At 39.5% G+C, this 26,054-nt stretch overlaps 1 protein-coding gene across 4 annotated transcripts in view; it reads right to left on the bottom strand.

Moving 5' to 3' along the window:
* AAGAB (alpha and gamma adaptin binding protein) overlaps positions 1 to 26,054 on the bottom strand; it is a 46,759-nt gene that overhangs the window by 5,655 nt on the left and 15,050 nt on the right. For 3 of the 4 annotated variants that reach the window (XM_033108546.1, XM_033108547.1, XM_033108544.1), the window contains exons 5-7: positions 23,834 to 23,917; positions 2,974 to 3,056; positions 2,027 to 2,123 (exon numbers count right to left, since the gene is read on the bottom strand). In XM_033108546.1, the coding sequence (XP_032964437.1) occupies positions 2,027 to 2,123; positions 2,974 to 3,056; positions 23,834 to 23,917 (264 nt within the window). The remainder of the gene's footprint in view (positions 1 to 2,026; positions 2,124 to 2,973; positions 3,057 to 23,833; positions 23,918 to 26,054) is intronic. The other variant, XM_033108545.1, reaches the window with a different exon arrangement.

Here is a 26,054-nt window from a genome sequence, read left to right as displayed (position 1 = left end):
GTGGGGTGTAATGAATGGTGATTTTCTATTTATCTCATTCCTTCTACATTTATTACTTGGAATTCTTCTGTAGGGAGGAGCAGCCCTTTCTTTCCCAGTTATTGTTTTGTTTATTCAATTATTTATGTTTATTAGTATGGATTCATGAATATTTACTTTAGTCTATGGGTTATAACCCAATACTATATTAAGTTATTTTGCTGGCCAAATTATTCCAGCTTTAGCCATTGGAAGCTCTTTCAGGTTGGTTCCACTGCCTTTTCAACATGTCCTCATTCTTTTTTGAGCACTTCCTTACTTTCTGTCACCATGAGATGCTCCAGGTTTATCCTACATTTTTCCTGCCTCAGCTCTGGAGTCATCTACTTCTCCAAGTAGCACTGGTACCTTTCATTGGGGAATGGAAATTAGAAACCAAGATCTCAGTGCTAAGTGTGTCCATTGCTATAGGCGTATTGTTGCTTCTAGGCCCTCTCAGGAAATAGAGCTAGAAAATATATATATATTTCATTTATACATATCTACGGGGGGTGCCAAAGAAATGTACACGTGTTAAGAGATGTTATCTATGTATTACTTTTCGAAGCTGAATTGAATTACAGTAGCAATGTGTAGTATGTCATTCGTTCAAAAGATGGCATTAATCAAATGAATGCTAGCATCATTCATTGTATTACAATTTTAATAGTTTTTTCCTTTCTTAAAATGCGTATACATTTTTTGGCACTGTGTGTGTGTGTGTATTCTAACACATGCATACACACATCTATATTTATTTCTCTAACTATAAATATACTTTTAAAAACCATGAGTTCATACTGATACCTTCAATTTCAGTCCAGTACCAAAGGGTTCACCCCAGACTTCCTCTTTCTGTATTTATAACTTCTTTCTCTGACAGTGAGAAATCTAGCTTTATCTACACTTTATTTTATTATTTTTTCAACCATAATACATGTAAAATATATGTGATTTCAGAATTTCTGACCTATGCCCCTGTGAGAATCACATTTATTAAGCAAAGTGCAGTATTTCTGTCTTGTTTTTAGCCTTATGATATTCAGTCTGAATACTTGTTTCCCAAGTTACTTAGGTTAGGTGCTGTCTTCCCTACCTCCTTCAGGGTGATTAATGGTTTGTTTTCATGGCAGAAACTTCAGCAGGTTTAAAAGCCGGCTGAAACTGATATAATATTGTATATCAATTATACTTCAATTAAAAAAACAACAACAGGAAAGATTCGATTGAAAGGACAAGACTGAACAAACGAGAGAGAAAAGAGATTATATGTAATTTTTTCTTCTTAATATGTTTCTATAACTAATCACTTGAGTTTTCTATATGGATTATTTTATAATCATAAAAAACTGTTTAAAAGTTTTATTACTGCATATGAGCACTCTAGGGCATAAAGAGAAAGTAGAGATGTCAGTAGCTCCCCAACAGAAAAAACATTTATAGTTATTTCAACTAAGCTCCTTGGCTTTCTGGCTTTTGGTCAGCAGACTGGATTCTAGTTTCAGTTCCAGGACCTTGTTAGATGCCCTTGGACAAGTACTGAACTGCTCTGGGCCTCACCTTCATCTCCGTAACACAACTTCTCTGCCAAACTTCATTACCAAATGAGAAAGTGAATATAATAGAACTTTAAAAGGATGTGAAAGGGCTTATAAAGTTGTATTATTCTTGTTACCATCAATTCTGACTACTGTTAAATACTATGAAAAAACTGTGGAATATGGAGATAGAAAGCTGTTTCACCACCTGGCCCTGTCTGTTTTAGCTAAGATGATCTGAATCAAGATCCTGCTGAGAGAATCAGAGAGAAAACGGTACCCACAGATTTGTAATGTATTTATTCTCCTTCCTTTTTTCTGACAAGGCTCACATTCATTTGGGGCACACTACCAACTTTCTTCCCATGTCCATGCTCAAAGTCAATTTCCCCCTGGGTGATTTATGCCCTGATACACTGGCCATTTCAAGTTCCACAGAGCAGTCTCTTGGCAGCGAAGGAGGAACTTACCCACAATGCTGTCAACCTGAGCGTCTGCTGTGTTGGACGCACCACCCCGAGGACCCAGCAGGGATTCAGTCCTATCTGCTGCCGGCAAGTGGGGCTGCTGTGGAGGAAAATACACACAGGCAGCAATTTCGTAGTGAGCTACTTCAGAACTAAATCCTAAAGGCTCATACTTCCACTCGCTGGTTGGCTTTCGAGAAGCCTATTACTATAGGAGCTAGAGACAAGGAAAAATGGAAGAAGGCTCAATGTCACATAAAAAAATAAACGGCTAAAGATTCACTAACTCAGGAGTATTTATTTCCCCTCAAGGAAAAATTAGGAAGTGTTACGATTTTGCTATTGACTATTAAAACATATTATTTGTTTTGTTTAAGATTCATGTTTTATTAGAAATGTGAAAATGTACATGGTGTTACAAACAGCTGAGACTGATGAAAAGATGCCTGGAAAGACAATGTGGCATCTCTAATGTGCTCTTGGTTCCAGCATGCTGACCTAGGTAAACTGGAACCAAAGACCTTGAAGACAGAGGGTTGAAATCAGCCTATCAAACTCATTTCGGGCAGGGACCTTGCCTCAGATTTGTATAGGGCCTTGTACACAGGAAGTACCGAAAAAGATCCATCAATTTTATTTTATATTTAAGATCTGGAGGCAACTTTATGCCTCGAGGAAATCCTAACATTTTTATAAAAACACTTGCAAGAAAACATGGAAGAGCCTAAATTGCAAACATCTTGAAAGGGCTTACTGGTGTGATGCTGAACCAGCCTTCTCTCAACAGGTACCAGGCACAAGAGAGTCATTTCAAAGTCTCCTTTTATCTATTTTTAATATTCTCTGCCATTTCTTAAATGGAAAGGAAAAAATGATAAATGATATAAAGATTCATAGTGACAGGGAGAAATTAACGCCAAAGAGGAGAAAAGATCCAGGAAAATCTTTACCTCTGAGAGACAGGTCTCTGCTGACCCAATGCTATGGTTTGCTCCAGCCAATGAGCTGAGAAGGCTAAAGCCTTGGTTCCTGTCTGAAAAGAAAAAATATAATCACTGAAACTTCTTATTTACATTTTAAATTGTTAACATGACTCTGATGATGAAACAATGGCTCTTTTCTCATTATAAAAGTTGTAATTACAAAAAATACTAATTATAAAAAATTACTATCAATTACTATTCTCTCTATGCTGACTAATTTTTTAAAATTGCAGAGTATCAGTCCAGTTCAAATATAATGGCAGGCCATTACAACAAACAAAAGGCCACTCAGTGGTTCTGTTTGCAAAGATTAACAGCACTAAAGTTTTAACAGTCACTATGAACTAATATTCCAGTGTTTTAAACACTAAAAAACATTTTAAAAAAATCAACACCAAGGCATTATCATCAGGTGAAAAGGAACGTGCATGCTTTTTGAAATAAAGCTCCAGTTTTGGTATGAGTGGGCCATCTGCAGTTAAGGCTTCCAATACTCTGGATACTTGTATTCACAATGGAGGACAAACCTGGAGCAGAACGTCTAGAACTGATGAACAAAAGGCCCAGCCCTGATCTGACAGTGTTCCCCAGAATCACCAGGGCACTTATCAAAACTACCCCGGAATTCAGCAGGCAGTATACTTCAGACTGACACAGAATCTTTGGGATAGAGGCCAAGGAATCTGAACTTTTAGCAAGTACTCCAGGAGAGTCAGGATCGGGACACTGAAAACAACTGTCTTAGAGTAGAACGTGAAACCCACATTTCAAGAGTCTAACAGTATAGTAGTCAAAGAACTCTCAAAAAGATAACTTCCTCCCACCTTGCTCTCCTCTCCCTATCCCTTCCTGAAACCATTCTTCTCTCTCTTTCCACCACCTGCGAACTTCCTATGTCCTCTCCCCTGCCAGGTGAAACCTCTTGTCAGATGCTCAGTCACACAGAGGGATCAAAGAAAGAGAACCACTTGCAGTCCCCGTCCTCCTTCCTTTCACTCGGGGGAGATGTGCCTTTTAAACTGGGATGAAGCGCTGGGTCTAGGCCTGCAGCTCGTGCAGCCTGACTTCTCACCATGTGGGCAGTCGCCTGGCCGCCCTAGTGCATGCCGCTACCAACCCAGTACCTGTGTTTTGAAGGCTTCAGTACTAAGCCTGCTGCTGCCCTGCTCTTTTTCCTGCTCCACAAACAACCTCAACAGTGGCAGCGGGGCCAAAGGTGCACGTGCACTCCTGGAGCCCCGTTTCACCTTCCCATCCAACTTGCTCACTCTTGGAGGAACTCTCCAGGCCAAATGCCTGGGTGTGCCCCATCCAAAGACCAGGCACTAAGGTTTCATCAAGGTAGGCCGGGGAGGCGGAGGCTGAGAGAAGCAGGCCCACGTGGTGCCCCCACACTGATGGTTTCAGGGCCTGGGGATGTTATTCAAACAGCAACAAAATTCTTTCATTTTGGCCACTGTGCTACAGACTTTACAGCAGTTATATGCAGTTATGCAATACTCAGACAGGGATTTTACATGTCATGAGGATGCATGCATGAGCGCTCTTATAAAATACTTCAGGCTCTTTTTACAAACGGCATTATGGAGTAATAGAGTGCTGCTGTAAAAGAACACTTCCTTCTATTCCTGGAAATAACGTAGACTTTGGGCAATTTTCAAAATCAATTCACAAATCTCTCCATATTCCAATTCCACTGCTTTATGTTTTTCCTCTGCTGGGCATTACCTAAACTTGGCAGGCCAGACTGCAGTCCATGAAGAATAATGCAATACAATGTCAGCTTGGGCATGTTATTAGACCAAAGCAGTCGATTTAAAATGCCTCATTCTTTACAGTGGCTGCCTCCAAGGAGGGGCTCTGGATGGACAAGAGTTAGAACGAGCCAGAGTTAGAGGGAGCCAGACTTGTCACTATACACTGTAAACCTTTGTGCACCTTTTGACTTTTGTTCCATGTTCGCGTGTTTACCTATGCAAAGACATTTATTTTAATTTAATGATTATACGCTAGGTGTATTTTACCACAATAAAAAAATGGAATGCCCCAATTCTAATAATGGATTAATATTATGAAAAAGTCAGAATAGTGGGAAGAGAACTGGGCTAGTGGTCAGAAAGCCTGGATTTCATTCTTGGTTCTGCCTACCAGTATGATCTTGGACAAATGAATCAATCTTTCTGTGCCTCGATTTTCTGTTCTGTAAAATAAGAGGGTTGCTATACGTGGTTGTTAAGCTCCAGTCTGCTTTAGAAATTTGTGATTTTATAAAGAGGGGTTCTTTATTCTCTCTTGACAGTACTTTTGAATTAGCTGGGCTTAGATGTTTTTTTAAATTACTTACTAGAGAGAAAAAAAAAGAAAGAACCTTAAATTTCAGAATCCTTTTAAGGTTCACAGATGACTGAGTTTATTATAATCAGGTTTCAGGCTAATTATAATTTTTTTGTTCAGTATTTTCTTATAAACAATGGAGGATTTAGTCAACTAACAAGAGAGTTCACTATGTTCTCCAGTTTATGTTTTAAGGAAGTTAGAAACAAAGTTTTCACAATTAGAAAAACAATTCATTTTTGTTTATTTAAAGCCAATTGCTTGCACATTAATGTTGCTCAAAAATCTTGGATTTTGTTTTTTACATTTACAATTTTAAAGAAACTGTTTTGCTTAGTTCGATTTTTAGCAAAATTATGTCTGTGTGCACCCACTGTAAAACTATTCTTCTTACAGAAAAGCATTACATAAATCTTTTCTAGTTTGCCAGATTTTTCTCCCCAGGATTCAGGGCATGGAAATGTCTTCCCTATTAAGAAGGATTTATTCTTTTAGCAGGTAGTTATTGAAACTGGCTTTAGCACCTCTGGTTTTATTGATGCCACAAAATACTAAACTAGGAATGAATAAAGGAATCGACCTACTCAACTGATTCTTCTGGAACTTCAGAGCTGCAGAAAGGGGAAGTTGTTAAGTGATATAAAATACATTATTCTGGAAGGCAGAGTAAGTATATTACACTCTGGTTCTACAAACATCTGATTCAGTTTCAGTACACTAGTAAATTGGCACCAGCGGAATAATAGATAAAAATGATACTATCATGAAAAAAAAAATCCAGTGGTGCTGGTCATTAGCACAGAATTCTTTCAGCAAGCGTCAGAAACAAAACTACTGCCTCTAGAATAAAGATTAGAAGTGGGAAATTCTCAAGCCTTGGGGAAGAGCTTTTATTTATTTATTTTTAGTAAGTTTCAAGAAAACTTGAAGTATATGAAATTATGTGGGTATCTCTTTACAAATCTAAAGGCACATTGTTATGTTAGAAACATTCCACGTAGCAATTTTGACATACATTTAGAGAATTAAAAACCTAGGTAGAAAGGGAAATTTTAGTATGGGGGGAAGGGAAAGTCATCCTTAAAAAAGTATTTTTTTCTTCTAATTTTTCTGCTCTTCTCCATTATTTTATCAAGGCAACGTGATAAGCATATGAATTTGGAGATAAATAAAGACATGGATTTGAATCCTAGTCCTACTATTTACTGTGTGGCCTTATACAAGTGATGCCCTTTCTGTACCTGTTTCCACGTCTATGTAGAGGGTATAACAATACTTAACTTGCAGAATTACTGTAAGGGTTAATAATAGTAATAACCAACATTGACTGAGTGCTGACTATGTACAAGGGAACATTCTCATACTAAACATACAGTGCTGCTTTCCTTCTCACAACCAAAGGATGCCTTCTATACACAAATACACACACATAGAAATCAACATTTAGCTGCTTTATTTTATTGTCTTCTTTTACAGAGGATTTATTTTATTATTATTTTTTTTTTTAGAGTAAACTAGAGATCAAGAACTTGTCCAAAGTCACATAGCTAACCTGAATATGAAAAGCAGAACTCGGATTCTAAATCCCCCACTCTTTCCATTAAGCCCTGAGGTAACACGTAAAGAGTAAAAGTTGAGACAGTCAATACTTAATATAGAAATACTGGATATGAGACAAACTGGGGACAAATGCAGAAAGTGTCTTTTTATTCACGTACAGTTCTCTTTTGCCCGTAACCCTTCATTATGTCACTACTTTAAACCGAATGCAACTGAACTAAGCTAAACAGCTCAGGACTGAATAATTAATCATAAACTATTTTAACGCTTCTCATTAACTAATCCCTGCCCAGCCCCGCAACTCCTGAAGGCATTAGTTTCATAAACCTAGTGGCAGACAGGGGGTTAGGCACCGCTGTCTCCCACGTACCTGTAGTCAAGGGTTTCTCAATCTCAGCACTACTGACATATTGACATTTGAGGCTTCTTTGTGTGTGTGTGGGGGTGGGTAGGAGAGTCCTGTGCATCCTGCCCAGACCCACCAAACGCCGATAGCACTGCCAAATGTCTGGGGTGGGGGTGGAGACACAAAACTCACCTCCAATTGAGAACCACGGATATAGATGTACGAATTAGGACAGGAAATTTTTGGTTCAAGTTCTCAGGGTTTAAGTCATTTCTCGAAAATATTTTTAATGAAAAAAGAGAATAAAAATATTTAAAACATTCCACATTTCCTCCTGTCAGCATTATAAACACCTTCGGCCCCTCATCCGGGAAACTTCTATAGATGACTGCAGCTCTTAATCACTTCTCCCTCAGTGCCATTTGCTTTTGTTGTTCCTTTCTAGTCAATTAACCCTTTACAGAATGTGCTAGCAAAATACTCGTCTGAAGTCTATCTGCCATCCTTAACTATGATAAATTCCCTGCAGACACAGACAATAGCAAAGGGTTGTTCGACCTTCCACGGCTCCCAGCATAGTGCCAAGTATACACAGTGGGGATGCGGAATATCCGCTGACAGCCTTGTATGACTGTCAGACAGAGGCTGCAAGCATTAGCTAAACAGAGAAGTCTTTACTTCAAATTTACATATACTGCTCATAATATTAAGAATTGCCATGAACACACCCCCAAAATGCCTTAGATGACCTGTTATATATTTTCTGTGTTCATATTTCAACTTTTATTTCTTTAAAGCAGCAATTATTTGGCATCATCTTAAAGTTCAAGTGTTCCCCATATTTTAAGTTTTCCTTACATCCCCTACTCTCCCCACAAAATATTTTCTTTTCCACCCATGTGATAAACATGACCAAACTTACCATAACCACAACTAAGGTATTTCAAGTTACACAGAGAAGCTGTACCTATTTTTAAATGATATTTTTAAATCACACCATATTATTTACATAAAAACTCATTTTAAGCAGCACTCCATCAGCAATGATTTCACTAGTAGAAGGGAAATAAGCCTACAACTTTGCCATCACATTCCACTTCCGCTTGATAAATTGAAATGCTTTTGAAATCAAAAAAGAATTAGAACTTATTTATTCTTTGACTTAACTAAAGCTTGAAAGGGGTAAAACTTTGAAGTACATTATTCATAACAGCACTTATTTAGAAAAACAGGCTTAAGCACTGTCTCTGGCGCCACCATTCACTCTGGATTTAGAAAAGTGAATCTGTGCTCTCGCTATGACACCTGGGACACCTGCTCAACAAGTCAACAACTGTTTCTGCCAAGCCTCGAACATATAATGAACCTGACCAGAAAGGAATCAGACAAGGTTTTTGCTCTTTTTCCTGATTGTAAACGATATGTTCATTGTAGAAAAATTAGGAAAATAGAAACAAGTACAAAGAAGAAGATTAAATCACCAAAGATGCCAATTAATCCTTTGGTACATGTCCTCCTAGTCTTTTTTTCTATGCACGGTATGCATACACACGGATTCTTAATAAACTGAGCTATACATCAGAATGAGTACTGTGTTTTCCAAAGTTCTTGTAAAGGAAAGCTTTACACTAATTCCAGTAATGCTCCCATTTTAAATGCTCCAGAGCCTGAAGCACACTCTTGAAAAGTCTCCAAGGAATGCTTAGAATCAAGTCAAAATATCATTCAGACCTGAGTGTGGGGAATAATGAGAACAAAGAAACAAGACTTTACCATGAAGAAAAAGATAACTTTTCTTATGTGGTTCATAACAGCCCTAAAAATAATTCCAAAGCAAGACTACCAGACATGTTTTGCAAGGTGGCCGCAGGCCTGCAGCACCTCCCGGATGACTAATCTGAAGAGATTTCCCACCATTCATTTGCTTATGGACAATTTGGGGCATGATTTCTTAAAACAAACTCTCACCATTTTACTCACATATTTATTCCCTTCCAGCTTCTCTAATTTTTCACAATTCCCTCTTCCCCTTTTTCTCTTACAACGTAATCCCCGCCACCAAATTATGCCTTCTACACACGCAGACCGGAGCGGGAAAAGAATTATCTTATTTTATTTTTGACCACAACATTTACAGACAACTGTCAGAGGCTACTCAATTTCTTTCTTCAGTTCCACAATATTAGGCATGGGAATAAAAAGAGGAGCAACTCACCCTGACTCAAGGAACTCAGCTCCATAGAATATAATGTTAATTGTACTCTATCCCACAGCTTAGGAAAAGGGTTCAGAGACATGATGCCATCCTCCAAAGATCACCCAGGTAGAGACAGACCCCACTAGAGAACCCTCTTCATTAACCCCTCTTCCTCTCACTAATTTGATGTTTTATTTTCTGTAACATTAAATACAAATTTTTATTTAATCCTCAATATTTTTAATCTTTCTGCTTAAAAAATTTTTTTTATTACAGGCTTTAGCCATTACTGATACTTTCTCAGGAGAGTAGCCCAGGTAGCCAGACAGATCTTGTGTTTTTGGTACTCATTTCTTGCCACTGCTCTGTATAACAATTGCAAATGATTCCTTAAACTGTTATCTGGGATTTCTGACATGGCATCTTGTTACCAAGTAAATTCAGGGGGATACACATTAACAGATCAATTCTTTTCGTTTGTAATGGGAAAACATGGAAAACTACCATATGAAAGAACTGTTGTTTCCATTATTACAATTCCACTTAATCTTGACCCACCTGCATCACTAGAGATTAAACTAGTAATAGATGAACACTCTCAGGGCTTTTGAAAGCCAATCTCTACAATTATTGTTTACCACTGAGGAATCAAAGTCACAATTTTGTAATATTATTGTTTAGTCTAATCCTTCCTGAACTGATTAGAAACAATAAAAGATCACAGAATTTCCCTTCCTTGACCTTCACTCAGCAGTAGTTATTTGTAGAAAAACCCACTGAATACCCAGGAGCCAGGAGTATAGAGCAAACCACCCTCCACAGCCCTCACCAGTGGTCAGGTGACAAAACCCGGCATGAGGTCCTGGGGGTAAATTAAACTAACACTTTATAAACAAGGGGACTGTGTATGCTGCCTTCCTATATGAAACAGTAAGTGACAACTTCATTTGAAAAACAAAAACAACTCCACAGGTTTCAACTCACCATCTTCTTTGCCCTCAAAACCAAGTCTTATTTAGCGAGTGCCTCCCAAGTTCAAGGCACAGTACTGAGCATGAGGCCTAGATTATCTAATGATAACAAAGCACTGTACAAATGGGACAGACAAATGGAAAGACAAGGCAATCTCACTGGAGACCAAAAGGGTGGGGAGAATCAACTTTTAAAATCTGTCACATTTGGCATAAAGCACTGACTCACAGTTTCTCCTTTCATGATAATAAGGGGACGTTATCAAATTATATAAGATAGACCCAAATAGTAGTCCTCCAGATCCATAAGCCCAGCTCTGACAGGGGCTGAAGGTAGGTAACTCAAGTAGGCAGTTGAGATTTTAGCCACATCTGTTGAGCCACAGTCAGAATTTTAGGTCAAAGAAATGTAAGGCAAGACAGCATAGGAAGTGTTACACAGTGAGCAAACTGGTGTGGATGGAGACATCTAAAAAGCACAGCTCAATTGTAAAGGCAGTCCTAACTACTTCATTTCCTGGACCATTTTAATGTCACATCTTTAATGCATATGGTGGAAACTCTTAACTTCCCTAGAATTTGACCTTTACAAAGAATACAATGATATCTGGGGATTTCCTCTAAGGCAGAGCTTAGTATATACAACCAGATCCAATGTTTCTCAATCATTTTCATCACGGCCCCTAAAGGAAAAACTTCTGTTTCCTTCTCTCTACTCATAACCAACACTTCTGACACCAGATGTGTGGGGTTTTCCACACCACACAATTCTCCAGTTCTCAGAGGACACCAACTGGGTGTCCTACAATTTAACTCAATTCTGTCACTAACGGCCCAGAGTTGGCACAGGCCCCCCAAGTTAAGGGCTCAGTCCTACAAGGCTACCCTCTCCCCCACTTCAGATACCAATAGCAAGTCTCAGGTTCTCACCTGTATTTCTAACCAACTGGCTATAAATTGGGGGTTCCCACAACTCCCTCCTCAAGTTTGATCATTTGACAGGATTGACAGGACGGCTCACAGAACTCAGGCAAACAGTTTACTTACTAGATTAGTTAGCAATTTATTATAAAAGAATATGACGCAGGAACAGCCGGATCTAAGAGATGCAAGGAGCAAGGGACCTGGGTGTGCCAGCCTCTCAGCACCTCCATGTGTTCACCAACCTGGAAACTCTCCAAACCCCATTGCTTAGGGTTTTATGGAGGTTCCATTAAGGAGGCATGACTGAATTCATCACCTTGGTGTTTAACTCAATCCCCAGCCCTTCTCCCCTCCCAGGAGATCAGGGGGTGAGGCTGAAAATTTTAACCCCCTAATCACGTGAATGGTTCCCCTAGCAACCGGGTCCCATCCTCAGAAGGGCTTGTTATTGAATAACAAAAGATGCTCCTTACACCTGTATTGCCCTGGAGCTGTCACAGGGGCCAGGGTAAAAACCAAATATTAATTTATTGTATTTAATTAGGAGTTCTGTGCCAGAAACTGGAGACACACTACCCTGTGGGCCTTTTTAGACATTTTTTTCCTAATCATGACATACCCTCCACATTGAAATATTAATACCACAGACATACTGTATATATGTGTATACATTATATGTTTAACTGTGTTTAAGACATAAAAATAGGAGTATTTTTTGCCCCCCATAGAATCAGTTTTCACCCCTTTGGCGGCAATAATGCTCTGTTAAGAATGCATGCTTTAACTTATGAAACAAGACATTGGTAAAGCCAACAATATAAAACTAGGTTATTATAAGTTAACCCAGAAGTTACGTCTCCTTATCAGGAAAATTTATAAATCTTGTGGATGAAAAAGGGGCCTGACAAGCTCAGGCAAGGCCGGCATGGTGGGCCCTATAAATTCAGAGACTGAAATGAGACACACAGGACAGTCTGAACATAAAAATTCCTAACTAGGGGCGGCCGGATGGCTCAGTTGGTTAGAGCACGAGCTCTGAACAACAGGGTTGCCGGTTCGATTCCCACATGGGCCAGTGAGCTGCGCCCTCCACAACTAGATTGAAGACAGCAAGCTGCCGCTGAGCTACTGGAGGGGCGGCCGGATGGCTCAGTTGGTTAGAGCGCGAGCTCTCAACAACAAGGTTGCCGGTTCAATTCCCGCGTGGGATGGTGGGCTACGCCCCCTGCAACTAAAGATTGAAAACAGCAACTGGATTTGGAGATGAGCTGCGCCCTCCACGACTAGATTGAAGGACCATGACTTGGAGCTGATGGGCCCTAGAGAACACACTGTCCCCCGATATTCCGCAATAAAATGTATTTTAAAAAAATTCCTAACTAAAAGTGGGTCACGGCGGGTAGTCACATCTTGGGCTGGTAGCTTTCTTGACAAAAGTCAATCTTTACCTTAAGTAAGCCTGTCTATTATCTTTTTGCATCTAAGATAACATACCCTTGGAACGTCAGAATAAACCTCTTTTTCTGGACCCCTCTGGGCACACCCACTGCACCACAGAACCCCTCGTTGTTATCTTGTTCCCCGAATACCATCTCTATGTGCTGTGAAATGTTAATTAATAACTATCCTGTACCCACCAATACAAAAGAAACGTGTGTCTCTGTTTTACTTTTTATCCAGTCCCAGAGATTCCCCCACTTTGCTTTCTCCCACCCCCTTAATCTATCACTAATGGATTTCATGTAACCCTCCTTACATCTCCTCCTTTGATTCTAATGTATAAAATAAGCTGCAAAACTGCCATTCTCCAGAGCATTTTCTTAATCCCTTGAGATTTTGCTTCCTGGCAATTGTTGTCAGTTTGGCTCAAATAAACTCATTAAAATTCTCTACAGGTTTAGACATTTCTTACGTTGACAATCTCTTTCTAGAATAAAATAATTTGCCTACAACTGCAGTACTATAACCTGTTTGCTTTTACAATTTGAAATTAAGTAACAAAAACACATTAACTGAGTACTTACTATGTACAAATAAGAGTCTTAACTCAAACTGAAGAGAATCTGTTAGGACTTTAAGCAAAATAATTTATTAAAATATCACTCAGAAGTAATATATATTTATTACATTAATTATCCAGGAGCCTTATCTGTACTTTGGATTAAATGCAAAACAACGAGGTAGAGTTCATATCAATACCATTTCAGACAGTCTTTTAAAAAGGATTTATTTAAAATGCAATAAGCAAAAAAGTCCAAAAGCTCAGATAAGATCATTACTCCTAGTCTGTCTCATTAAAACCTTACTCCTGCCAGAACACCTACGTCTGAGGGGGCTCTGCAGGGAATGAACTCATCTGCCTCTGCCAGTCATTTCCCATGCAGCCTGGGTAAATTATTTAACGGCTCTGTGTTCATTTCTCTAACCATTTCTCAGCCAATAATGTAAATCAGCAAACTGTAATGGAAAAACACACAACACTCCTGGTCAGGAGACCTGCCCTCTGGTCCCACCTTAGCTACTGAGTTCCTGTGTGAATATGGGCAAGTCACCTCTCCTTCCTGAGGCCTCCTGTCCCCATCTGGAAAAGGCAGACGTCATACCAGATGCACGCATGGAGAATCTACGCTCTGAGGGCCTGCACCTGGCTAATTCACTTACACTAGCATACCAAACAAAACAATGCCCCTTATTAAATTCTATAAAATTCAAGAACATGTAATCTGAGTCAGCCCAGCCAGTACAAGACTTCATAAAAAAGATATTGCACAGAAAAATATTGGGAAGAAAAATATAATTGCTCTCCAAGATAATAGTCTTAAAAGTTTAGGCCAAATACCTTCCTAACCTGAATTAGGTCCAAGTGTCATTCATGAGAACTTGTCGGCCCCTTTTGAACCATATCTATTTTACGCCTGGATCACCTTAATGGAGTACCCCATAAATTACCTCCTGCTAGTGCTCAACAGTGCCTTCGTTTTATTTGTAATTGGTAAACCATTTTAAGCTTTAGGGTGTGTCCCTAAGTTATAGCAGTCTAGGATTTGGCAAATGAAGTCCATATTTACCGTGTACATACCCTGTACAACAGATTCCAATTAAATCCCTTCTCAGCTTTGGTTTTTCCAAACTTATTACATTAGACAATCTGCATTCTTCCCATGCCCCGCTCACTTCGACTGCCCTGAGCTAAATTTTTTCTAAATCCGTTGGAACTTTCTTCACCTCCTAGGAAGACTAGGAAGAAGAGTGATCAAAATGAAAGCCAGTAACAGGGAGAAGCAGAGAGAATACGTCATTGAGAGAAAAATTTCACCATTGTTTTCAGCTCCATGACAAAGTAAAATAAATATCCTTTCCCCAAACTACCAACATAAAAAGATATTCTGTCTGCTGAGTATTAACAGGACAGTTCTTTGATTTTTCTATGCAGTTAATTGCTTCTAGGACTGCTTCACAAAAGTACTGAGACACCTGTTATTTGAAGTATTCAAGCAAAAAGGGTGGATGATCATCTGGCAAGGATGCTACAGAAGCCGTTCCTGTACTGGATAGAACAGACTACCTCGAAATTTCCTAACAGTTTTCTATCCCAGTGCAGCTGAGAGATAACATCGTCCTATCAAACAACTGGTAACACTAGTTAAAGTGACTGTCAAGGGAGCCAGGCAAATATCTCCAGAGAGCGTGTGTAGCATACCTCCACACCCCCAGAGGGTCTCACTTGAGAATCACTGGATTAAATTATTCCTAAAATCTCCTCTGAATATAAAAGCCTACTGATATCCTCATACAGAATATCTTCATTTCAAGGCAAGAGTCTAAGACACTTTGCCACCGTCATTCAACCATCCCTCCAACCATCCCCCCTCATTTCTTCACAATTTTAATCACTGGCTCACTGTCATTTTCTCCACTACTACTTCTGTCTTTATTCTTAGCAAATTCAACACACATATAGATGATCCTTCCAACAATCTGACTCTCAATTCACTGAATTTCTGTTTACAAAATGTTGCCCTCTACCCTACTTCAGCCATGTATCCCATGGTCAAACCCTAAGACCTTATTATTACCAATAACTACAATCCCTCCACAATCTCGGTTTCACGCATTCCACGCTCTGACCATCACCTATCTTTCCAGCTCCCTCCCTCCCTACAGTATCTCAACCCAACTATCCTTCAACTCCACTGGGACCTTGAAACTAACAACTTTTCACTGAAGCTCTCCTCGCTGGTTTTCTCTCTCCCTTTCTTACCCCGCTTAAATTCCATGGTCAATCATTACAATTATTCTCTTACGTACACTCTAATCCCTTGCCTCTCTCTTGCTATGATATCCTTGCTTGGTAAAAGCAAAACTGATTACTCCATGCCTGCACCCATGCAGCTTAACATAGCTGAGGAACAAACACACACACATACACCCCAGTTTGGTGCCCAGCTTCACTTTAAATTTATCATACCAAATTTCAAGCGGGCCCCTTCATGCTCTCTGGGAATCATACTTCACTTGCATCTCTAGGTTCATCTGTGCTCTCTCTCTCCTACATGACTTTCACATTTTCTTCTCTTTCCTCAAATCCTAACACTACCTCCTTTTGCCCTCTCAGTTGATAATCTGACTCCCTATTTCACTGAGAAAACTGAAGCAACCAGGAGAAACTTCCAGATTTTAGTGCCACATCTCTCTACCCAGCAAACATTTGCACCCACGTACTCCCCTTCCGCCTCTATCCACAGATTTCCTTTCCTCCTCCTGTCCAAAAGCCATTCCTCCACCTGTACAGCCCACCCCATCTCACCTACTCAAATCACTCCAGCAATTCTCTGCTCTTGCTCCTGCTTCATCAGTTTTTCCATTCTCTACTAGGTCTTTTCCTTCAGCCTACAAACATGCTGCTCTTATTCTCATCAAATCAATCAATCAATCAATCAATCCATCAATCTCAATCACACTCTTCTCACTAGCTCCCAACTATTTCTTTGCTACTTTTTCTTGCAAAATTTTTCAGAAGAGTTGTTTATAGTCACCACCTCCAATTTCTCTCCTCCCAATCGCTCTTAAACCTACTTCACTGAAACTGTTCTCTTTAAAGTCCCTGATGACCTCCGCATTGCTGACCCAAAGGTCAATTCTCAGTTCTCATCTTACTTGATCTATCAGAAGCATCTGGCATCACTGACTACCCCTCCCACCTCGACAATACTCCACTTTTGTTTGCAAAACTCTACATGCTTGGTTTTCCTCCCTCACTGATCATTCTTTCTCAGTGTCCTTTGCTGGGTCCTTCTCTCGTCCCCATCCTCTTGATGTTGGCACGTCCCTGGGCTGAGTCCTTGGGCCTCTTTACTTACTGCACTTACTCCCTTGGTGATCTCATCCAGGCTAAAGATTTCAATACTATGCATAGGCCAAACTCCACACATCTCTCCTACTGGCTCCTTAACATCCCCACGTGGAAGGCTAGCAGCCGTCTCAAAGTTAACAGGTCCAAAACTGAACGACTGACATGTCACCCTGCTCCTCAAAGTCCGCTTCACCTGCAGCTTCCTTGTCGCACTGGTTGACAATCTATCCTCCAAATTGCTCAGGCCCCAATCCTGGAGTCCCTCTTGATTGCTCTCTTCTCTCACACCTCACATACAAAAACCATCAGGAAATCATGCTGGCTCTACCTCAAAATAGAGCCCAAACTTGACCTTTCTCACCCCTTTCTTTGCTACAGTTCTGATCCAAGCCCCCACTCTCTCTCACCTGGAATACTGCAATCGCCTAAGAGACCTTCGTGGTACCTCTCCCTCCACCATCTATTCTCCAGAGCAACCAGAGTGATCTTTTTAGACATGATCCGTCAGATCACATCACGTCACTCTTGTACACAATGCCCTGCAATAGCTCTCTAGCTGACTGAGTAAATGTGAAAGTTACTATGATGGTACAAAGCCCTAAATAATCTGCTCCTCCATGATCTCTCTGACGCTGTCTCCCCCGCAGCCACCGTGCACTCCTTGATATTCTTCAAACACATCAGGCCTGCTTTCCCCTTAGGGCCTTTCCCATAGCTACTCCCTGTGCCTCCTCTGCTTCTCTCCCAGGCAGCCACATGGTAAACTGCCTCATCGCCTTCCTCAAATCTCAAGCTCTCAAGACCTACTGTGATCACCCTGTTTGATGTTGCAATCTATAGGGCAATCTCAATACCCAGCTCTGCTTAATTATTTTTTCCATATCACTCATTATCTTCTAACATACTGTGCAACTTCCGAATCACTTGTATTGTCTATTGACTACTGCGTTCCACCAGAATGAAAGCGCCACAAGGACACAAAGTTTTGTTCATTTACTTCACTGATGTACCCAAGTACACAGATCAATGCCTGGCACACAGTAAGTGCTCAATGAACGAATGAATGAAGACTTGAAAACACATCTTAAATTGTAGACTAGAATGAGAGTTGAGGTTGACAGAAGAAAAACTACTCAAATGGCCTAGAAACACCCAGTGTCTCAATTATGCTCCCAGACACTTACCCTGTTTTCCCGAAAATAAGACCTAGCTCTAATGTGTCTTTTGGAGCAAAAATTAATATGACCCGGTATTATATTATATTAAATATATCATATTATACATTATGCAATATTATGTAATATTATATAATATTGTATTATATTATATCCAGTCTTACATTACAGTAAAACAAGACCGGGTCTTATATTAATTTTTGCTCCAAAAGACACATTAGAGCTGATTGTCCAGCTAGGTCTTATTTTCGGGGAAACACAGTAGCTACTTAGAAAGGTTGTATTATTTCTTTCCGATCAAAGAGGACTGTTTAATACAAGCACCGGTGACCGTGACCTGATACCAGCCCGCACTGGGAACAGGACTGAGGAAGTATGGAGGGCAGCTCCCACTATTTTCCTCTTTGCCTCTAGGCAACTAACTCTACACTGGGCACAGTCCTATCCCCTTCCTCTGGCTTTCTAAATCAGAGGAGTGACGAGTGACTACGATGTGATTTAGGAATAGGAGAAAACAAGTCTGTCAGAGGGCTAATGCAGCTTTCCAAATGCCAGTTTACTCAACGAGTGGATACCTATCATGTCAGTGGCTGTCAACTAGGGTTGCATATTTAAATTCCTGAGGCACTTGAATAAAACACTATTGCTGCCCCTCCCTTCTGAGATAAATGGTGTGGGTGAGGCCGTGACAGCCTGGGATTTGACAGCTTCCCAGATGAAGTGAATGTGCAGCCAAAGCTGGGAGCCATGCATGGAGATCAACTTCATGGACAACTGGCTGAAGAGTGGTCTCCACATACAGTGGAATACTACCACCTCACTGCCTTCTACTCCCGCCATCCATCCCTTCCACCATTACCATCATCAATGGTACTATTTTTCCCTCCCTCCCTTTCTTTCCTCCCTCCTTCTTTTCCTTTTTTTCCCTTCTTATTATCATTCACATATCATAACATTCACCTTTTTAAAAGTGCAAAATTCGGTGGTTTTTGTATTCAAAAAGTTGTATAACTACCATCACTATCTAATTCCAGATTATTTTCATCACCCCAAAAAGAAACCTGTACCTATTAGTAACCTCTCCTCCCAGTCCCTGGGAACCACTAATCTACTTTGTCTCTATGAATTTAACTATGCTGGGCATTTCATATACCTGGAACCATAAAATGTGTGGTCTTTGTGTCTGGTTTTTGCACCTAGCATAATGTTTTTGAGGTCCATCGATGTCGTAGCATGCATCCATGCCTCGTTTCTTTTAATTGTTGAATACTATTTCATTACACGACTATACCACATTTTGTTTTCAGTCGTTTTTTCAAATTCAGCATTGTTTTCACTTTTGGCTATTATGAATAATGCTGCTAGAAACATTTGTTTCTAGCACAAATTTTTGTGTGGGTATTTGTTTTCAGTTCTCTTGGGTATCATACCTATGAGTGGAATTGTTGGGTCATATGGTTTTACATTTTGAGCAACTACTGCTGTTCCAAAGAGGCTGCAGCACCATTTTACATTTCCACCAGCAGTATATGAGGGCTCCAATTTCTCCATGTCCTCACCAACACTTGTGATTGTCTCTTTGTAATTATAGCTAACCTGGTGGATGTGAAGTAGTATCTCATCGTGGTTGGGATTTCCCTAGTGACCAAGGATGTTAAGAATCTTTTCATGTGCTTACTGGCCATTTGTGCTTCTTCTTTGGAACAATGTCTATTCAACTCCTTTGCCATCTTTAAATTGGGCTGTCTTTTTATTATTGAGTTATAAGAGTTTTTTAGACATTCCAGATACTAGATCCTTATCAGATACATGGTTTACAAATACTTTCTCCCATTCTGAGGGTTATCTCTTCAGTTTCCTGAGTGTCCTTCGAAGTACATTAAGGTTTTAATTTTTGATGAAGTCCAACTAACCTACCTTTTCCTTGGTTGTTTGTGTATTACTAACTTTTAAGGAAGAGAGTAGAGATAAAAGTTATTAGGATACCCGATAACCAGGTAAGTTGTTCAGACGTGTAATAAGTAGGCCTGAGCTGGCCACTGATTTAGTTCACGAATTCCCATTTAGGAAAAACATTCACTTTACCTTGATGGAGGGGAGAAAGGCAGCTACCCATTTCTAAGTTTTTAATTAACTAGGTTTTCAGATTAAGTTTGTGGCCTTTAAATGCCAAGTGGACAATAAACTGCAAAGAAATAAAACCCGAGTCAGACTTGTACATTTTCAGAGCTATTTGCTATAACAGCTAAATTTTCATAGTTCTTACTAGTATTGGGACTGTTTTTCTCAAACTGAGCACACTTAAAATTGATTTTTTTAGTTTCAAACTAGTATTTTTTCTGAATCAGTACAAAATTAAAGATCAGTATAAATTTGGTGTTTCATTACTGCTAACTACTAAACAGACACATTATCCCAAATTACTTGGGTTATGAAACTTGCAATGTAAATGTAACAGTCCCAAGAATCAATTGTGATTATAGTAATTTTTCTAATAAAAACAAACAAAAAAACTGGTCATTAGTGTCCTGAAAGTGAGAGGTGGCATCACTCTCTACATTTCCCTATTTCACACTCAGTATGCTATTTACTATATGACAGATTATCAATTTCTGCCACAGTGGCCCATTTCTAATTTGTTCAGTTTATTTCCTCCTTCTGCATAGATTCTGAAGTTTTTAAATGCTTTTTTCATTGATTGCAATAATCATATGATTTCCTCCACTGTAACCTATTCATGTGGTAATTTAAACAGATATTTCTTATATTAAGAATGATACGTTCTTGGAATAACCCAACTAGTAGGTCATGATATATTCTTTTTTATGTATCTCTGGGTTACGGTTATTAATATGTTGATTAAAATCATGGCATCTACGTTCACAAATGAGATAGCCTCTAATCATTTTCTTTACTGATACTAGGAGTTTGGATCATGTTAAGCTAGCCTTAAAATGAATTAGGTATGTATGCTACTTCTCTTATTATTCTCAAATGCATTCCTTTGTTAAATAATTGGTTGAATTTCCTGTTTAAAAAAAAAAATACCTCTAATATCTTTCTTTACTTTGTCAACCAACTTTTTGATTAAAAAAAGGTTTTTGGGTTTAAAAAGTTTTGAGTGGTGATAGCTGCACAACAATGTGAATGTACTTGATACTTCTGGAACTGCACACTTAAGAATGATTAACGTGGTAAATATTATGCTACGTATATTTAATCACAATTTTTAAAAAGTAAGAGAAAATTAAAAGGAGAGAAAGAGAAAAGGAGGGTGGAAGTGAAATAGAAAAGTACAGAAGATGGAGAGACCCTCTAAAATAAATAAACCAGTCTGAGCACCTGCTGGTAGACAACATTCAAGAAAAGCCTGCGGAGAGAAAGGTGCAGTTCACTGGGCCTCCACACAGACCACCAGCAAAGCCAGGCTCTGCAAAGAGCACAGGAGGCAGGTCTCCCTGGGAGAGTAATAGGACCCAACGTATATTCATAGAGCTTTGTCTCTAAGATGTGGGGCTATAGAACCATGTCCTTCATGCTTCCTAGGACCTGGGCTGCATCCAAGTGACACTTAGATACTTCGGTATCTAAGGCTCCTCCTAGAAAGAAGATAGGTAGGTTTCCTTCATACCACATAGGCCAGGATCCTCTTAAACATGGAATTAAGCTAATGGCAATATTTTGGTTTTTGGTTGATGGCAAACCAATGTACCAACACTGTCGAAAAAGAAGAAAGCAAAGATACTCCAGGGCAAAGAGCCCTGAAAAATCCAGTGTGCTTTGTCACTTTGCAAAATGGCATATTTTCAGAAAATACCTTTGACCACAATTCCAAAGTAATAAAATGTGTTCAGTCCAAACTCTAAATTTATAGCCACAAATGTAAATTACAAGGCAGTACTTCTTTAATGTATCAACTTGGGAGGCAGATGTTTCAAAAAGTGATTGAAGCCAAATAAGCTTTTCTGAAAATAGTTCTCATAAATATCATAAGCACCACTGAATAAAATTTTATTCCAAATCGATTCAGTTTATGTACCATACCTTACACGTATTTTTATAGTGAAGATATGGTCTCACTATGATAAATGCTCAACAAGGATTTGCTGAATAAATGAATCTGAAAGACCAAGCCTCAATTTGAGTTTGAGTTTGTTTTGGTAGCAGGAAGATGACAACAGAGGCTAAAATGTCCTGAAGTTTTCTAGATCAGAGTCTCACTCCGAATGCTACTGCAATAAAACAGTATCTCATATCTTTGCGATTCAATGCAACAGACACATTACATATCCTCTAGAAAGAATAAAGTGGGAAGGAGGAAGGAATACCTTACTAGGCCAGAAGGAGTCTGTGAATGATCACGTGGTTTATAACAGATCTAAGGCAAGCTAAAGCATGCAGTCTCACTTAACACTCCAAGTATTGACCAAAAACTGAGAAGAAATATTTTACGTCTATAAAACCGATCTGCCACTTGCCCCTTTATCTCAGGGAAGATTGGGTTAGCTCGCTATAAATACGCTTTTTCTTATTCCCGTCTGTAGCGCTTCACCTAGCATAGCATGCCTGTTGAGGCGCCAAGAGCTACAGGAGAGAAAAACACTACTCAGCCAGCAGTTCCTAAAGGACTTTGTTATGGGTTGAATTGTATCCCCGCAAAATTCATTTGGTGAAGTTCTAATTCCCAACACTTCAGAAGGTGACCTTAGTTAGAAATATGGTCATTACAGACGTAATTAGTGAAGATGAAGTCATACTGGAGTTGGGTGGGCCCTTAATTCAATATGACTATTGTCTTTACATAAAGCAGAAATTTGGACATGGACAGTACACAGGAAGAACGCCATGTGAAGACTGGAGTTATGCTGCCACGAGCTAAAGAACTACCAGAAGCCAGACAAGAGACCTGGAGCAGATCCTTCCCAATCACTTCCAGAGAGAACATGGCCCTGCTGACACCTTGATTTCGGACTTTTGGCATCTGGAACTGTGAGACAATAAATACCTGTTGTTTTCAGCCATCCAATTTGTGGTACTTTGTTACTGCAGCCCCAGCGAACTGATACAGACCAGAGGCGCATGTGCACTAACTAGCCTACCAGCTTCATACTGTAGTTGAGATCCAGCTTTCCACCCCTGGCCAGGGCTACCATGTGAGACCGGGCCCCCACAACTCACTCGTGAGACTGCAACAGCTGCCTGGTCTCCCTGACTCCAGACCTGCATACCCGGCTGCAGACCACCATGATATTAATCCTTCAAGGATGCCAACTTCTTTGCATTACTCTCTTGTTAAAAAGTCTCTAGGATTCACCAGTTCCTACCATTAAAAAGCCAGATCCTCCCGCCTCGCTTTCAGGTCTTCTCTATTCTAAGCCAGCTCCAATTGCTAGGCGAGATTCCACTAGCGACCCTAGACTATACAGCCATTATCATTGATGCCATGCTTCCTCCCTGCTTGTCACTTTCCCCCTTCACCAATCGCAAGGCTACTGCCAAGACCCGCTTTCTCCTTGAAGCTCTCTCTGTGTCCTCCAGCCCACAGCAAAGGCCACTCCTCTGACCTCCTGGAATTTACTGCTTCTCTCAGTCATTCTGCACCATCTCAGGCAGCCATCCATGGGGACCTAGCGTTTGCACATTGCACACTTTGATTCCACAGGTGGACTGTGAGCTCCATAAGGAGAGGGTCATGCTTTACAATATTGGGGGTATTCCTCAAAGCCAAAGACAATGCTAGGTATTATCACAGGTAAGCTCTAAATTCTTACTGAATTAACTATTAAACATATAGTAAAAATTCTTAGAGACATTACTTTTGGCTCTTGCTTCAACTGGGGATTTAAAATGGACCAAATCTACGGATTTCATATAATCCTAATGGTTCCACATATATCCGAATAATTTAAAACTTACAAGGCCCAGGAAGAAAAACCTCCTTAGGACTTTTAGTCCCAAGTTACTTACCATTCTTCATCACTACATTGGACCAGACATTGGCATTCAAGGCTTGAACAATTCGCTTTACTCCTGTAGATTCTGGAAAGTCATCTAATCAGGGAGGTAAAATAGATATGTATTTACACATTCAGTTATACATACACGTACGTACATGCATGTGTGTATATATATCCCCCAAGCCATATTTTTAAATAACTGTGGCTTACTTATTTTGCTCATTTAGTTGTTACTTCACATTATAACTTATGTAATTTGGAAAAAAATAAAGCAAATACAGAGCTTAGAGCTCCTGATAAGAATATTCTGGAAACTAAAACAATGACAAAAACACACAATATAATAGGCTTATATGTATAAGAACATCATCCCCATTGCTTCACCAATGGCACCGTGTTTCCCTGAAAATAAGACCTAACCAGAAAATAAGCCCTCGCATAATTTTTCATGATGACATCCCCTGAACATAAGCCCTCATGCGTCTTTTGGAGCAAAAATTAATATAAGACCTGGTCTTACTTTCGGGGAAACACAGCATTTACTCATATTCTCCTGAAAATGCTAGTTTGTATTAATTATACAATCCTGGGAGAGTACATTGTTTATAAGAGATATCTGGAGAACTTCTTAATCAGAGAAAGACAGTTTAAGAGTAAGAAATGAAATTACCATAACCAGAGTGTAAGAGGATAAGCATCGCTAAAACAAAAACCCGACAACTTAGTTTACTTAATTTAGTATTGGTATTGCCCTGCTTCTGGAATTTCATCGATACTATTCTAAACAACAGGGTGTTCATCTGTTAGCAAACCAGGAATACGGTGGTATTCTTAGCTACACTGGAGGTATGAATGTGTATAAAGGAAATGGAGATCCCTCAGATAATGATTATTATAAGACAGCATGTGGCTGAAAGAGAAGTCTCTCTCCTATGAGTTTCTAGAGCACAGTCCACATAGAACCTGTCTCTATGTGGCCTGGCCTGTTCCTGCTCTCTTCTCAAAGAAAAGTGGGGATGACACTACTCCGTGCACACCTCTCCTGGAGGAAAGATGCATTGGAACTGATGATTTACTTGCGTAACTTTCTCCTCTAGCCTGGATACTCCTTGAAGGCAGGAAACATGTCTTACTGGGTTCATTATCCCAACTGCCTAATACAGTGCCTGAAAGACAGCAGAGCGGGCACTTAGTAACTGACAGACTGATGAATCATGTAAGGAATACCAGCCTACCAACTTAACAGAAATATGGTGAGGGTTAAATGGAAAATACCCTACAAAAATGAGTTTATCATCATTAATGTTTAAGTGAAGAAATAAAAGGCATGTTTATCTTAACTATGAATGATTCAATTCTTGAACCAATAACTAATACTTCAGATGATATAACCAGGAACCAAAAATATGATCTGAAATAAAGAGCCAATAAAATGAAATTTTATGCAAACAAGCATAAAGTCTCAAACTGATGTTTGAATAATACATGCAAATAAAGGATGAGGGTATATGGCTTGATAACTGTTTGTACTAAAAAATTCTAGGCAGGTTTTAGTTACATTACCTAAAGATGATATGCCAAAAATCAATCTTAAGTTGAATTAATACAAGAACATTGTTCAGAAAAGGAGCAAGGAGAAGTGTAGTGGTATAAAGGAGCCTAGATTCCAAAATGAAAACAGATTTAAATAAATGACTCAAATGTTGACGCTCAAGGACAACGGGAAGAAGAGAACATTCTAGTACCAAATATAAGTGATTGCACACACACTCACATACGCAAAACAGGGCACAAGTTTTAGGGGACCCAGAAAAACACGGAAGAAGGAACTGTACTTGTTAATTTTCAAAATTCTTGAAAAGGTACAGGGAGAAAAACCAGCCTCTTCTTCTCTGGCAGGGTTTTATTCCCAAAGGTAACATTTTGGAAAAATTCTAAATAAGCCATAACATAGAGAGACATTTCTTAATTCCTTTAAAAAATATATGTTTTGTGTAATGATTACTTATATCCTATCTACATAGTTTAACTTGTATTGGTTGACCTGGCCTAAAATGTCTTTTGGAACAAGTGGCATCTTCTCAATGCCATGTCCCCACCAGTCCTCTAAATACAATTCCAGTATGTTTTCCATTTCTTCCCCATGAATAGTTGACATGTGAGAGTTCATGGTGCCAATTCATTCTTTGACACGGTCTCTTCTCTTCTGTCTCTGAAATACCACAGTACCA

The sequence above is a fragment of the Rhinolophus ferrumequinum genome, chromosome 6 (assembly GCF_004115265.2).
Source record: "Rhinolophus ferrumequinum isolate MPI-CBG mRhiFer1 chromosome 6, mRhiFer1_v1.p, whole genome shotgun sequence".
Classification (NCBI taxonomy): Eukaryota; Metazoa; Chordata; class Mammalia; order Chiroptera; family Rhinolophidae; genus Rhinolophus; species Rhinolophus ferrumequinum.
Note: the sequence above shows the minus strand (reverse complement) of the source record. Positions and strands in the feature narration are given on the sequence as shown.